The following is a 17,144-nucleotide window of genomic DNA, read 5'->3' as shown; positions in this document are numbered from 1 at the left end:
TATCTCATAAAATGTGAAAGGGATTTTTATGGAATTCTATTAAAGTCCCTTCAGCTTTTTGCTCATATAATGACTCAACCTTTACTTAAACCACAATCTCCATTCAAACTGCTGATGAAGCTCATGGTGATGTCTGTTTACAGTTGTATTATTACCTCCACCTTTGTGTTTGTTTGTTTGTAAGCAAGATTACACAAAAACAAATGCAGGGATTACCATGAAATTTAATAGAAGTGTGTGAACATGGTCAGGGAAGAACCTGGTCAGGGAAGAACCTGTTAAATTTTGGTGCCATGGCGGCACCAAAGGGGACATGGAGGAGGTATGGCCCATACCTCCTTCATGCTGAAAAACTAGCACTCGTGCTGCAGCATTATAGACCAACTGGAGTCTTTTCACAGACCCCCTGGGACATCCTGATAATAAAGAGTTACATTTATCCAGTCTAGAGGTAACAAATGCGTGGACTAGTTTCTCAGCATCCTTCTGAGACAGGATATTTCTAATTTTCACAATATTGCACACATGGAAGAAAGCTGTCTTGTTTTATATGTGGGTCAAATGACATGTCCTGGTCAAATATAACTCCAAGGTTCCTCACAGTGGAGCTGGAGGCCAAACTGACGTGAAATGTGATGCTTTCTGATGATGTTGCCTAAGGGAGCATATGAAGAGTATCAGTCCAAGGACAGAACCTTGTGGAACTCCATGACTAACTTGCATGTGCATGGAGGGGTCATTGTTGACATTAACAAATTGAAATCTATCTGATATATATGATTTAAACCAGTCTAGTGCCATTCCTTTGATTCCTGCATGTTGTTTCAGTCTCTGTAGCAGAATCTTATGATCTATGGTGTCCAATGCTGCACTAAGATCCAACAGAGTATAGAGACAAGTCCATCATCCGATGCCATGAAAAGGTCATTAGTGACTTTTGGGAGTGCTGTTTCTGTGCTGTCACTTTCATCTGCACCAAAGCAGGGGGAATTTATTCACAATCACTCGTGCTTTTTAAATAGACAGATTGATATCCCTGAAGTTTAACTAACTTGGTGTTATACTGTTGCACTGTTGTTATGATATTGGTATAACTAAAGTATTGATGTTGTAGTTGGCAGGGGTTTAAGGGGTGATGGTGTGTCTATAATATTGGTACAGAAGTCTGTTGTATGTGGGAAATCAATAAATACAGCTTTAAAATAAAAAATACATGTCTTACATTAATAGGTCTCTTTTGTATCTATATTGACGTTTTGATTACAGTTGTCCCTTTTAATAGTGAGTGTAAGCTGGCATGTGCAGTCATGTGTAATATAGTAATGCATTATGTAATTACTGTAACACACAATCTATACTACCCATGTGTCTATAACAGGAAGTGTTTTGTGTACTTTACAGATCCGCAGAGGTTAAATACACGAAACCCCCCATTTTTCAATTAGAATTGAAGAAGCCTTTTGATTCAGAGGTGGAACATCTTCATGAAACACAAGCAAGTCAATTTGCCTATGTATGCCTATACAGCTCCTGAATATATGACCTGAATCTTCACAGACATTTGGTTATGGGTTTTCATGAGATTTATTGACAGTAACTGTATGGTTAGAAAATTTGATCAGTTTTAAACTACACAAGAGTAAATCTACAGCTGTACTTCTTACAGCACAATGGCAACAGCCAATCAGGTTGCTGTTAAATGTTACCTAGTGTTCAGTATCAACTTCCTCTCTGTTAATCCTGCATGTCCACATCATGTAGGCACGAGGTAGAAAAGACACACACAGGTAACAATCATGGAAACAACATGCCTCTAAATTCTTCAACACACGATTGACTGATTTCTTTCCCATATCTCCTCCACATTACAAATATTTCACATGTATACAGGTGAGAGGTACTTTCAACCTTTATTGAAACACAGCTCTGTATGTAAGAAGTAAAGTTTTCATTCATATAATTGGTTTTAATTATGTGTAGAACCAAGGTCTGTATATTCTGTTGAGATAGGATGAGCAAATGACTATAATAAAATCATCCAGACCTGGATTGCAGACTTAAGTCAAATAAAAGCAAATCCTTTGAAATCTGAACAAAATCTTAACAGTCCATCACCATGGGTTCATATTTAGTTCAAAATAAATATTTCAACCCAGCTAAAATATTCATACAGTAGTGACACTAAGATGGTGGCCAGTTAACCAAAGTAAATCATGGCCTGAGTTGAGTTTGAGATGTGTACACATCTTTAAACGTGTGAACTTATTTTCTCACAATAAAGCAATAAAACAGAAAGAAACAATCAATCAGCTGTGGCACTTATACAATCCAATACTTTATAAACACACAAAAAAGGAAAACTGCACACACCCAACTGATGCTGAAATGAAATCAAACAAAAAGGCAGTAGCCAGTTTCATTTCTAACATTCATAATGTCTTTGTTGGAAAAATTAAACAATGTCTTAGTAAAGAAAATGTGTAGAAAAATGAGGTAGAACAGACAGAAATGATTTAGGGTCCCAGCTGAATTCAACATGACACACTCTATGACACACTTTTTCATTCAGATGAAGAAGTCCTCAGACTTCAAACAAACAATCTACTGATTTACAACATTCAGCTACAGTTAATTTTATAAATATGCAAACAATGCTTTGAAACTTGTCTTTCACATCATATTTTTGATCACAGGCAACACATATTGAAAACAAAAATCATATCCTGTTCATAACAGTTTAGAAGCTATCATGGTGAAATAAATATATGGCTCTACTTATTTCACATAAATGTCACTTGTTCCAGCGTAAAGTCTTAAAGGTACAGTGTGTAGAATTTTGTGATATCTAGTGTTGAAATTGCATGTTGTAGCTGAACACCCCTCACCTCACCCTCTCCTTCCAAACATGATAAAGAAACTGTGGTATCCTTTAATTGTCATAAAAACTCAAAAGGTGTTTAGTTTGTCCAGTCTGAACTAATGTAAAAATCATGGCGGCCTCCATAGAGAGGACCCCCTTGATGTAAATATAAAGTATTTAAATATAAAGGGCCTTTTCTGGGGTAAAGAAAACTACAATTCATACAATTGGGATGAAAGGAACTAGTGAAAACGTCATGAGGATTATTCTACATTAAATTTCTGTCGATAGATCCCTTTCACCTAAATCTTACACACTGGATCTTTTATTTCTTTTTACTACCCTGATTTCAATCATAAAATAAATGGGCCACAGAAAAACAGTAAAACTCTGTTGATATGCATCTTGTTTTGGAGATCGGGGGGCAATAAATCCATATACCCTGGAAAATGTCCCTCTCAGTCAGTTTCAAGGCACCACAGGTTTAACAAACTGGAGCAAAACTTTAAGTGTCATTTATATGACAGGCCACCAGAATCTACTTGGTATCTGGTCAACAGCAAGGAATTGGGCTTAAATGAAATTGGGAATGTCTGTCAGGTATACTACTTCAATAATCCACCCTATCAGGCTTCTAGTTTAGGATGTTTATACTTTCAAAGTCTATTAATAACAGATGTATTCACATTTATGTCAGAAAAGAATATATGTGATATTAGAAGAGAGTGAGACATTACACATTCTGCCATACAGTTTATAACAAGGTAACTATACATTTAATTTAAATGTATAGGTGGCATCCAGAAATTGAAGGCAATGCTGTGAATCTATGAACTGAAGTTATTTTTATGACAATATTCAATTTAGTTATTTTTTGTCTTCTTTGATTTTTGAAAATTTAAAATAGTCTTACCTAAAATGACATATACTATGACAGAGGGTTTTATACAAACTATTCGCTTGTTTGAACTGGCAATGATTCATTCGTAGCATCCCTAATTGTAAACCAAGGTAACTGGAGACATTTTAACTGGAAAAGGGACTGTGTTTTCTGTTGTCATCAGGTAAAACTGTCAAATCTTTCTGGGGCCACACATTGTACTGATGCTTACCAGATTTCTGTTGTAACAACAGGAAATCCACTAAAACAAAACCGCTACTGTCAGCATATAAACCATCAAACACAAACCAGATTTCTTATCTAAATTTCTAGAATTTCTTAATAGGTAAAATGAAACTAAACAAGATGGTTTCCTGTAGTTTTATTAAAGTGCTAGCCGTGTGGAGGCCCATATCCCTGTTAACACACAAACATATACACTGGCTTTGCTTTAGAGTCACTGTGCTGCTTCTGAGTCAATGCAGTACCACTGCCCTGTTTTCTGATGGGAATGTCTCCATATGTCTAAAAGATGATGTGGCTACATCACATTAATTAAGTATTCTACTAGTAGATGCAATGCTTCACTTTATTAGAATATTAATAAAGAATATTATAGGCAGGACAATCTATCTGAACTGACAGATGGCCTAGTTGTAAACAAAATATTCCCATTCAGCATCAAAACTGCAGGTTTCAAGGCTGCCAACACTAAGATAGCAACAAAGATTACAATGTGAGCATCTTCACAACAGGATGATGATGATCTGTGAAATGCTGCAGTGAGCACCTAGTGCATGCTCCAGCTGTGTCCCAGCTTCAAACATGTTATAAACAAAACACCACCAGCTCATTGCATCAGCCCCTTTCCATCACACATGACCTTATTCCTGTTAACGTCTTTATAAATCAGATTTGTTGAACAGAAATGTGTTTTTTCTTCAGTCGCAATGACTCTCTCCAGTGTCATCTGCCATGTTCAACATGACACAGTGAATTCAGATGCAATCTCATTGTTTCTTTCATGAGGAAAATAATTCTTAAAACGATTTATTTATTATATATAGTTCTCATTCTTGGTGCCATTCTCATTCTCACTGCCTTTGCTTCTCCTTTATTTTCAGACTTTAGATCAGCACAGGGAGACCGTCACTGCTGTAGAATTTCCAGGTAGCAACACATGTCTGCAGAGACAAGAGAAAAATAAGAGTTATTGAGAGAGTTGATGTGAGACCTGGTAGACAGAAGATGAGCTGTGGCTGAGAGGTAGAGCGGTCATCCAACCAGAAGGTCGGCAGTTCAATCCCCAGTCATGCTATATTGCCTGAAGTTTCCTTGGGCAAGATGCTGAATCTTAACCCTCATAGAACAGAAAAAAGTGCTGCTAGTAGATGCACTGTATGAATGTGTATGTGAATGGGTAAATGGCAAACTGTATTGTAAAGCGCTTTGAGTGGTCATCAAGACTAGAAAACATCAAGACTAGAAAAGCACTATATAAATACAAACCATTTACCAAGTGTCTCTTATTGGAATGGCTGAGAAAAAACAAAATCAGATAGCATCCTCTTGTGTAATATGGTTGGGGAGAAATCCGAATATATAACCTGATTACTACAGCGCATGTAAACACTGTCTAGTTACCTTCAAAACCTGACATCTTGGAGTAATCCACTTCTAATGTGCATGCTAACATCTTGTATGTGTCATCACTTAACTGTTCATAAGACACAAGTTTTCACATGTTCACAAGAATGATCAAATTAAGGACGAGATCAACTGATACAATTTTGAAACAATTTTTAACTAAATGGTTTTATTCAAGCTCCTCGGAGGACTGAAATTTTTGAAAGATGTCATCCAGATGCTGTTACAGTTAAGAGGGGACATGTCAAGAAAACCTCACTTGAGTGTTTTTGAACATTTGAATCTCTAGGTACCAGTGTAGATGTAAATGTCCCCACAGCTAATTTTTAGGGGATGTCAATCTCTGAAAACATGTTAATGCTCAGATGGAACTGCTAGGTACGCATGAGCTCATGGGGAGCTCATGGAATTAGACCAGCCCCCTCTTTCTGAATTGGCGCCAAGTCTGCACCCATAAATTCAGTATATGCAAATGTTCACCTTTTTCTGCAAGCATGTAAATTACTGTTTTTGGCTAAACAGATGAGCATGAATCTTTACATTGGGCATTGCAGGAGAAGCTCTTCAACTGGCTGAAGAGCAGACAGGGGCACTCCTCAATCTCCGCACATCCCATGAATCTTTGTTTCATTACCCCAGCCCTGCCTCACACAAGAACATCACACTAAAGACATACAGCCAATATATGCCCCCAGCAGCCCGAAACAGTAAGCAAATTGCACCCACCCCTGGTACATAAGTGTAAATGCAGTTTGCCACATAATGAAGACGTGTCAATGTTTATAGTACTCATGAGAAAATGTCTGATAGAGATAAAGGGAGCAGCAGTGACAAATGAATTGAGGAGTTATTGTCAGTAATGGTAGAATATGTAAGTACTCTCCTTACGCTGGTTTTAATGCCTTTCTTCTTCATCTATCTGTGATCAGATTTCGGCACACCACACAGGCAGATAGCTCAACAGACAACTCATCAAAAAGGTCAGAGAAACAAAATAAAAACATGTACCTGTAAAACATCCTGGTTGAGGGTCAAGCGGCACACATAACCTGATCCATTCTGGCTTGCAGCTCAAAAGCATCAGGCCGGTCCTGAGGATTAACGGCGAGCATTTCCTGAAGCAGCTTTTTCACCCCATCAGACATGCATGACCTGCGTTTCTGTGGGATGCTCAGTACCATCTTTGGATTCTCTAGCAATGCCTCACCCACTGGTACAATGTCTGCTCCTTGTCTTACATATGTTCCAAGCAATTCCCGCTTAGACTCTGCATCAATGAAAGTTATTCTCTCCAACATTGCCCAGATGATGATACCTATGGCAAATATGTCCGCCTTGGCTGTGTAGTGGCCCTCCCACACTTCTGGAGCCATATAGAAGTCTGAGCCACATGCTGATGACAACCAAAACTTGTTGACATTGATGTTTTTGTTCTTATCTTCACTTTCATTGCTCTCATTGGTGTTACCCAAACCAGCACAAACTTTACTCAAGCCAAAGTCTGCCACCTTGAGGACCGGAGTCCCTGACTTCTCTGAGATGAGGATGTTATCAGGTTTAAGATCTCTATGGACAATATTATTTTCATGCAGGAAAGCCACGGCACTGGTCAACTGAAGCATGAAGCTATTATTAGTTTGTGGGTCAGGCTGCCGAGACAAGATGAACTGGTTGAGGTCACCACCTTCGCAGAACTCCATGACGAACCAAAGATAACAAGGCTCCTCTGGAGGACTGAGCACTCTCTCACCTGAAAAAGAAACAAACCAGTTAATCACAAATGTGAAATGAAATTACACATGGATAGATAACATTTTTTTTCTACAAAGAAATTATTAAACAGGAGATATTAAACTCTGGAGGGCGGTGGCGCAGTCCAGGAAGAGCCGTCTTGGGAACCGGAGAGTCGCCGGTTCGAGTCCCCCGCTGGACCAAGCAGCCGAGGTGCACCTGAGCAAGGCATCGAACCCCCGACTGCTCTATGAGCGCCGTATAATGGCTGCCCTGTAATGCATGTGTTGTGTTGTGTGTGTGTGTGATCTGAGGGAGCAAGGTAAATTTCAATTGTGTGTAACTTGTGCATGCAACATGACAATAAAACTAATCTTAATCTTAACATTTACAAGGCCACCAGCTACAGAAGTGGTACATTTCAACACCAATTAACTAAATAATTTGTCTCACTGCTTGCACTGCTACAGCCACCTGCACACAGCTGCACACTGAAGAGAAACAATTACCCATTTGTGGATTGGAAGTGATAGTAACAAATAACTATTTTTGATATGATATATCATGATACATTATGAATGAACACTACAATAGAAAAGCACAAGGGAAGAAGCAGAGCATATGAGGTCAGGCGAAAAGTAAGAAAGATAGTTGATGTGGGGGATGCTGCAGAAGTGCAGTAGTTGTCAGGACAATGTAGAGAACACCTCTAAACCAAACCCACACAGAAGACTCCATCTTGAGTGTGAGCCTTAAATGTGCCCATCCCCCAACGAGTCAGCGTCATGGCGACAACAACAAGTCTAGTTGAAAGAATAATTCACAAAACAAAGATCGCCACACAAACTATACATTGCAGGTGTAAATATAGGTATGTTACAAGATAAAAGGCAGAACCAGCAGAATGACAAGTTCCAGACAGACTCATCTGGGCTTTACATAGAAGTACCTCTGAGTTTACTTATAAGACACCCACATAAACCGATGATTGATTGGCACCAGCCATTGTATATTTTAGGAAAGACCCTATGAATGACACTGATATATGTGACCATGTAAACAGTCAACCAGTGTCTAAATCGGACCTCGGTTGTTTTATTACGTTGCATATATAAGGTAAGCGCTTCAACTGTATGCCAGAACAAAATACCGAACAGCAACTTCTTTCATTCAATGATGGGGGAAGCAGCTCTGATCTACTCACAGTCGTGGTGACTGAAACAGGTAACGTTGGAAAACCATACTGACCTTTTAGTGAAGTCTCTACCAGATGCAGGTACTGTTTGGACAGTTTGTTCCCGTGACTCATTTTCTGGGCCATACCGTTCCTCTGTAGCACACACTCTTCCAGCTGAACCACGTTCTCATGCCTTTTCTCCAGACTTGCTAGAGCCCAGAACTCCTGCAAAGCGAGTTCCACGTTTTCCGGCGCGTCGCACCGCAGTTTCTTCACAGCAACTTTAGCACCGGACCTCCGGGCCACGGCTTCGTACACGACGCCGTATGTACCCCTCCCTACCTCTCGCAAAAGACTGTAGCGAGGCGTCATGACCCTCCGCTCCAGGCTATTCTGCTTGAAGGGGCCCGTGTCCTCCTCCATGTCATGGTCTTCCGTATTTCCCACGCTCACACAGCGCAGCACACCACCCTTGTCCACCCGTGCTCCCTTTTGCTGCCTGCAAACGACTCGCGCGGTCCTTCTGCGTCTTGGCCAGTTGTCTCCACCAACACTATCCATGTGTCCGCGTGACTATGTCACAATTCAAACCATGGGTAGAAAAAGGCCCACATGTTGTTGTGTCCCCTTCGCCTCTGGTCGAGAAGCACCAGATACCTGCTCAACAATAGGTCGACGAAGAGAGGGGGTAACTTCAGCTACAATGCATACAAGTGTTCCGGTCAAGCCCTTCAAAATAAAAACGGTGTTTGTTTTGAATAGCACAATGTGAAATGTAGTCCGTGACATGGGATTTGTTGTTAAGAAATACACAATTCACTTTTTTTCAGTTTTTGCTTTTTGGGTAACGGAGCCCATATTTGCCCAAATGGACGCAAACGCAATTCTGCTTTTGTATCGCTTTTCATATTTGGCAGTTATGTTATTGTGCTGTAACCAACAAAAACACCAGTCAGACTCTTTTCAAGTATGTAGTTAATTTTGTGATTTACAGGCTGTGTGTCAAACAAATGAATCATAACCCACATTGTTTTTCTGAACCTCTTTCACTAAAGTACCACAAAACTAAGTACTGCTCTATTTCCGAAGGCAGAAACGGTTATTTCCTGCCCATTCCAGGTTCTGTCATAGTGCTTATTGACGTCTAGAGGACGGGTGCAGAACTGACATCATAAAGTCCACGTGTAGGCTCCCACAAAACACAGGATACAAATATAGCAGGTTTTCTACAAATGTAAATGTATGTCAGTTAACACAAATTTATTGGTAAGCATTTCATTTAACAATTGAAGGAACCATTCCCCCGAGTTTGTATATTACAAAAAATATTTTACTAATTGTAATGTAGATTATAACATTAGTGCACACAAGCCTGTGGATTTAAGTATGAAATACAGGTCAGTCTTCGCTTGTGATGTAAGAAGGCATACACTCCGTTCCATTATGATGGAAATGCATTCGTCTTTTACTCAATAGTTTATCATCCCCCCTTTTCCTCCTCAGTATGGAACTTCACGTGGGTGTGTCGTAAGTCGTAACACAGCAAGAGCACGTGTTCAAGCACGCTGCTTGCTGGGCGGTTGGGGGCAAGATTACCTGGTGTGGGATTACTCGGCCCACTCCGGGAAAGTACGGGAGGAGAGAATGGCGTTTCAATGTCTTTATTCAGGTTGCCGCTCCTGGCAACCACACACATATATTGACACAGGTCTCTCAACCCACACACACATATATCCACAAACACATCTGTCCGCTGCTCTGGTCTCAGGATGCCAGCCTCCTACAAGAGATAGAGCAGAACCAGGTTACAAGCACGCTCTTATTGATTGCCTGATCACCTGATTCTGCGCAGCTGTCGGATCACTGGCTGAGCCACTCCTCCCTGTTGTCCAGCAGTTGGCACCCTAACCATACCCCACCGCCACATACCACCCACCGCCACATACCCCCACCGCCCGACTCAGGCCGGGATCCCGCCGGCCGCAAACACACCCCCCCCCCCTCCGCCAAGCGGGAGAGGAAGTTGGTCATGACCATCCGGGTACCTGGCCTGTGGATCACTTGGAAGTTGAATGGCTGCAAAGCCAGATACCAGCGAGTGATCTGCGCGTTGGCATCCTTCATGCGGTGGAGCCACTGGAGCGGGGCATGGTACGACCAGAGGGTGAAAGGGCGCCCCAGGAGGTAATAGCAGAGGGCCCCGACCGCCCACAGAATGGCGAGGCACTCCTTTTCCACCGTACTGTAATTCTTCTCCCGCTGAACCAGCTTCCTGCTAATATACATTACGGAGCGGTCGGTCCCCTCCACCTCCTGGGACAAAACGGCCCCCAGCCCACTGTTTGAGGCGGCCGTCTGCAGGACAAAAGGGAGAGAAAAGTTAGGAGTGTACAGCAGTGGTTTACCACAGAGGGCTAGCTTAACCCTCTCAAACGCCAGCTGACGCTGCTCCGTCCACTGGACCGGATCTGAGGCACCCTTTCGGGTCAGGTTGGTCAGGGGGCTGGTCAACTCTGAAAAAGCTGGAATAAAGCGTCTGTAGTAACCGGCCAGCCCCAAAAACTTCCTGACCTCTTTTTTCATCTTGGGCGCCGGGCAGGCTGCAACCGCTGCGGTCTTCTCTACTTGCGGCCGTACCTGTCCGCCCCCCAAGTGGAACCTCAGATACCGTACCTTCCTCCGTCCCACCGCACACTTCTTCGGGTTGGCCGTGAGCCCCGCCCGCCTCAGGGACTCGAGCACCGCCCCCACCTTTTGTGAATGGCGCCGTGGATGGCTGCCGTGTCTCGAGCTCCTCACCAACTTCTCATTTCTAATGTCGTTCTGTAGTACTTTTTCTGTTTGTTTAAACATTTTTTTGTTAACATGCAAACTGCCCAAGCGAGCCCTATCATTCAGTATGATAGAGAACAACTTTTACTCATCAGGTCGCTGGCAAACAGCAAAAAACAACAATGGCGAGTATCCGTGGTTACCTGTTGGCGCTTTACCTGGGGGGCGCAGGAGACAAAGACGGCGAGGATCCTGGGCCGGGGTCCTAGTCAGGCTGAGAAAACGTGAAAACCGGCCTCCTCTACCCTCTACTCTACTCTATTATCCCTGGATAATAAGCTGGATGAACTCCGAAGCAGGATGGCGTTTCAACGGGACATTAAGAACTGTAACATTATGGTTTTCATGGAGACTTGGCTTGACCCCTCGATCCAGGACGCCACCATTGTCCCGCACGGATTCTCCATTCATCGCCAGGACCGGACAATAAACTCAGGGAAGAGTAAGGGAGGGGGTGTCTGCTTTATGACAAACAACAACTGGTGCTCAGATGTGGAGATAATTGTTTCGGACTGTTCTCCCAGCTTAGAGCACATCATGATCAGATGCCAGCCTTTTTACCTGCCGAGGGAGTTTACATCTGTGGTTCTAACAGCAGTGTATGTGCCGCCGTACGCTGACAACAACACAGCACTGGAGGAGCTGTACGGAGTTATCAACAGGACAGAGACTTCAAGGCCGGAGGCTGAAGTTATTGTGGCTGGGGATTTTAACAACGCCAACATGAAGAAAGTCCTGCCAAAATACTATCAGCACGTCAGCTGCCCCACGCGCGGTGGAAATACACTGGACCATGTTTACTCTCCTTTCCGCAATGGATACAAAGCCCTCCTCCGCCCCCCCTTTGACAAGTCGGACCACGTATCTCTTCTCCTGCTCCCCGTTTACCAGCAGAGACTGAAGAGAGACCGACCTGTGACACGGACAGTCCAGCGCTGGACTGAGCAGTCAGACTCTGCTCTCCAACACTGCTTAAGCACCATGGAGTGGTGTGTGTTTGAGGAGGAGTACATAAACACACACAGAGACGCGGTCATTTGCTACATCAGCAAATGCATCTATTAGCTATTAGCAGTGCTAAAAGACATTATAAGAACAAAGTGGAGTCTGACTACAAGGGCTCCAACGCTAGAAACATGTGGTCTGGACTAAAAACTATAACAGACTATAAAAGAACAAGTGGTGCAGAGGAAGTGTGTGCATCTCTTCCAGATGAACTGAACACATTTTATGCACGCTTTGAGAGACCCCCGGCTGTGGAGCTACAGAAGGCTCAGGATCCCTGCCCCTCCCCCCTGGTTTTAACCAGTGCAGATGTATGCAGATCCCTAAAAAAGATCAACACACATAGGGCTCCTGGGCCTGACGGCATCCCCGGCCATGCTCTCAAGGTGTGTGCAGTTCAGCTGGCAGAGGTGTTCACAGACATCTTCAATAAGTCACTGCTCCAGTCTATAGTCCCCACTTGTCTCAAAGAGTCCACCATCATTCCAGTCCCTAAAAAGACAAAAACCATCTGCCTCAACGACTACCGCCCAGTTGCACTCACCCCCATCATCATGAAATGCTTTGAAAACTGCTCAGCACATCACAGGATATTAAAAGACCCCCATCACCCCAGCAACAAACTCTTCTGTCTGCTGCCGTCTGTCAGACGGTACCGCAGCATCCGGACAAAGACCTCAAGACTCAGGGACAGTTTTATCCCACAGGCTATAAGACTGAACTCCTGAGCTCTGTGGAAGTCACTACATCTGTTTATAGCAACATATTCATTTAAACATTATAATATTCATACACACAAAGAACTATATTTACTTATTTAATCTATAATAATTCTCATTCTGCTACATCTTTCTATTCATCATATTTCTAAGCTACACAAAAATAAATGAATGCAATAATTCATATCTGTTCATACCTCCCCATAACTGCTGCTAAATCCTGACTGCACATGTTTATATTCACCTTAGCTCCTTATAATGTTTTATTGTAATGTTTATTGGCACCTTTTAATGTTTATTTTATTTTTTGCACTAGTTAATGACATTGTACTTTCTTGTTTATTTGCACTAGTGTATTGGTATTTTGTATTTTTAGTTACTCTTATTTTATTATCTTCTGACACTATTACATGTTGAGCTGCTTGAGGTGCCTGGGATTTACGATTTTCATTGCCAACATGTACGCTGTATCTGTTGTGCAGATGACATATAAAACCTTTGAAATTTGAACACCTGCCGCATATGCTGCTCCCAGGTCTCACTATAAATGATCACATCATCCAAGTAGGCCGCAGCATATGCAAAGTGTGGCCGCAGAACCCGGTCCATGAGGCGTTGAAATGTGGCTGGGGCCCCGAACAACCCGAACGGAAGTGTGACAAACTGGTACAAACCGTACGGAGTGGAGAAGGCCGTTTTTTCCTTGGACTCTGGAGACAAGGGGATCTGCCAGTAGCCCTTGGTCAAATCCAGTGTCGTGAAAAAGCGAGCTGTGCCTAGCCGGTCCAGGAGTTCGTCGACCCGGGGCATTGGATAGGCATCAAATTTGGACACCGCATTCACCCTACGATAATCCACACAGAACCGTATTGACCCATCGGTCTTGTGCGCAAGCAATAATTGCCATATAGAGGAGTCAGTGGAGCATGTAATGCTTCACTTCAATAAGTATGTTAGAGAACGAGAATAGTTAAAAGGGAAATGGTAAAGCAGTGGAAGAGCTGAGCTTGGAAATAGATGTAGTATTTATCATTGAAATAGGGAGTATGCTACATTATCTGTGGGAGACAAGACTGGACAAAATAATTGAATATGGCCTAGATAACTCTGATTTACGCTCCAACACAGTAGGCTGTCATCTGCCACTGGACAAAATGAAGAAGGAGAAGTATGTGTCTGTCAAATATCAGTGTCTGTAATGTTATACATGTAAATAAACATATATACATACATACAAGTGCATACATGTAAATACACGTATACTGTATACATACATACAAGTACATACATGTGAATAAACATATACTGTATACATAAATACAAGTACATACATATATATACACACACATACCTGCGCGCACACACACATACATTCACACCCATACACGAAAAGGAAATACTAAATGAGGCAAAGCAGCAAGGAACAAGATACAACTTTAAAAATAAATAACAACGATGACGACTGATTGGAAAAAAATTAAAACTAAAAAGGGATTAAGGCAACCTCATTTCTCACTGTCGACGTCCTGTAGCACATAGGACATATCATAATTTAGTGTGTATAAAGTGAGTCCAGATCGAATCAAACATTTCACTCAGAACATATATACTATTTTCCATAACACGACAATTTTCCATATCCCTCAGCCAATGGCCCACCTATGGTTTGTGTTGACTCCTCCATGATAAGGTGATGTAGCACTTAGATTAAGGTAGACACATATCTATAAGTCTTTGATTGTTCTTGCAAATGAGGTAGCTTTACATTATATATGTTATTGTTGAATTGGTGTACTCTTGCTGGTGTTATGTAGGTGCACATCATCCAATTGTATTGCAAAAGTCTTAATCTGGTATTTACTGTTCGTTTGTGTCTCTGCACATTTTCCACCCCAGTCATCCAATAAAATATCGTCCTGTATATCCTCCTTCCAAGCTTTTTAGCTTGACCATACAGGATTAAGTTGAGTTAGAGACCAACATGTCGTACAACACTGAAATACACCCATTTCAGAAAAATCCCTGGTTTAAATTGATGATTTCCCCAGATTCGGGTGGAATTAGATAATAGGGAACTTTCTCCCAGCAGTTCTCGAATACTGTACCAAACATTGACCATATTCAATGCAAATGGGTTAGATGTTTGTTCCCAAAACTTTTTTATGTTTGCAGAGTACAAGTATATACTATGTGTTAGTTTAGCTGTCAGTGCAATGTATTTGTTATTTACCAATGCTGGGATTTGCTCTGGGGAGAGGCAATACATTATTGTGCGCAGTTGCGCTGCCAAGCAATATCACTGGAAGTTTGAGTCCCCCTCTTTCATATGGCAAGTACAACAATGTTAAATGTAATCTATGCTGTCTGTTATTCCAGATGAAATTTGAACATGTTTTCCTTAATCTATTGATATAGGATTGCATAAGGAGATTCAGAAGGATATTCATTTTAAGTACATTTATTGGCATATTACACCATCTCTCTAATGATTTATATATTGACACAAAAGTTGGCTCGTAAATAGTTTGTACAGTTCTTTTCACATCAGGAACTGGATCTTTCTTTTCCATTCAATAACATTAAAGAAGATTTTGCATTGTTTATCTTATAGCCTGAAAATATTCCATAGGTCTTTATTACATCCATCAAGGTTAGGATTGAATTTGCGATGATTTAACTGTCCCAGCTTTATACCACACAAACTCTTTTGTGTCCTAAATGCTATGCAAAAGTTTCTATGGCAAATGTAAATAGCAGAGGGGACAGAGGGCATCCTTGTTGCACCCCTCTAATGATATTACATGGTTGAGAGATAGTCTGCTATGTCAATTTCTGCTGAGGGTTGAGTGTACATTAATTTTATCCATTTACTGAGGGAAGTCCCAAAACTAAACCGGTCTAATATTAAAAATAAAAAGGACATTCAGCCTTTTCTCCCTTTGACAAATCCATTTTGATCCAGCTCAATAATATGTGGGAAATTAGTCTCTATTTGCATACCAATATCTTGGAGAGAATTTTAGAATCTGAGTTTAGAAGTGAGATTGGGCAAAAAGATTGAAATTTATAGGCTGGTTTAATTGGTTTCAATAGTTAAGGAGCTATGATCAGCTCCTCTTAATGAAGGAGGTAGTGAACAACTTTCATTAGATTCTGGGAACATCTCAATAGAAGTTTATTTTGATACCTTTAATAGATATCAATTGGTAATCCATCACGGCCAGCTGTCTTGCCGGCACTCATGGAATCGATTGCAGCTATAATATAATAATATATAATAATATAATAATAATTTTTTGTTTGTTTGTCAGAGTTGGGTGGATATTCTGAGTATAAAGATTAACAAAACTGTCTAAAGGTGTCATTTATCTCTCTAGGGTCAACAGTCATCACACCCTTCTGGAATAAATCTTCTCTCTGATTCCAGCTGTTTGATTGCTTTGATTTTTTTTGCCTACAGCCTCTATAAAATCAGGGTCCTGTAGCCAATTCATATGGAAATACCATTTCTACAGTATGTAACTATGCAACAATAAATATGTATGGATCTCCTCGTTCAGACATAAGCATGGGAGTTATAAGAGGCTGAAAACACTTGTCCTTGCCATGTTGTACCATTTGCTGTCCTAAATCTGTACATGATTTTGTAAATTGTTGCCTTGATAAAACAAAAATGAAAAAACACAATTTAACATTTTCCACACATAACAACCAAAATTTCAGTTGCAAAATTTGACCCAGAACACATAAACCTTCCCAACATCATCCCTGTGGTTCTCAGCATAGAGTGAGCTTGCCCCCATCCCTAATACAAGCATAGTCTAGACTGACAGAGCATGGCTCCCTATAGCTGTGGGTGTGAAAAAAAATAAAATCACAATAAAAATCTTCTGCCAAGTTATATTATATGCACCATAGCAGCATCCAAACACCTAGTTTATTTACAAGTAGATCTAACATTTTAGCCAACAGGTGTATCAAACCTTGTTTGCACCAGCCTCCACGGGATGGCATTGTAATCTTAGACCTTGCAGACTAATCATTCTCATCGTGTTCAAGAAAGCTGAACAGGTTGACTATTGAATAATTGTAATGCTTTCAGAGTGAATGGTGCACTGTCGCCAGAGCATCAAAAATCTAAATTTTAATGTACGAAACCAGGACCAGCAAAAATAACAAAAAAAGGAGAGGAATTTCTTATGTCAAGCCAACAAGTTGCTGAACCAGGTAATGAGTGAACGAAAAAAAAGTTAAAATAGGGACTTTGAAATGGAAAAACAAACTGACGGCTCT

General features: G+C 41.3%; 1 protein-coding gene across 1 annotated transcript; it reads right to left on the bottom strand.

Annotated features, from left to right (window-relative positions):
- Positions 1-1,891: 1,891 nt before the first annotated feature.
- Positions 1,892-9,010, bottom strand: LOC109641337 (serine/threonine-protein kinase 35-like). Its single transcript, XM_020105773.2, has 3 exons — positions 8,367-9,010; positions 6,396-7,137; positions 1,892-4,924 (listed from the first exon to the last, which is right to left on the bottom strand). The coding sequence occupies exons 1-2, from the start codon at positions 8,854-8,856 to the stop codon at positions 6,419-6,421; spliced, it is 1,209 nt and encodes a 402-aa protein (XP_019961332.1). The 5' UTR covers positions 8,857-9,010; the 3' UTR covers positions 1,892-4,924; positions 6,396-6,418.
- Between the last annotated feature and the right edge of the window lie 8,134 nt (positions 9,011-17,144).

This window comes from Paralichthys olivaceus, chromosome 2 (genome assembly GCF_024713975.1).
Source record: "Paralichthys olivaceus isolate ysfri-2021 chromosome 2, ASM2471397v2, whole genome shotgun sequence".
NCBI classification, from domain to species: Eukaryota; Metazoa; Chordata; class Actinopteri; order Pleuronectiformes; family Paralichthyidae; genus Paralichthys; species Paralichthys olivaceus.
This window is presented reverse-complemented; position numbering and strand designations above follow the sequence as displayed.

Bases quoted from the DNA above. Each gene is read 5' to 3' on its own strand.
- LOC109641337 (XM_020105773.2), bottom strand. From the start codon at position 8,856: ATGGATAGTGTTGGTGGAGACAACTGGCCAAGACGCAGAAGGACCGCG. The intron at 7,138-8,366 runs GTCAGTATGGTT...TTTCTTTTTCAG, and splicing joins GGTAGAGACTTCACTAAAAG to GTGAGAGAGTGCTCAGTCCT.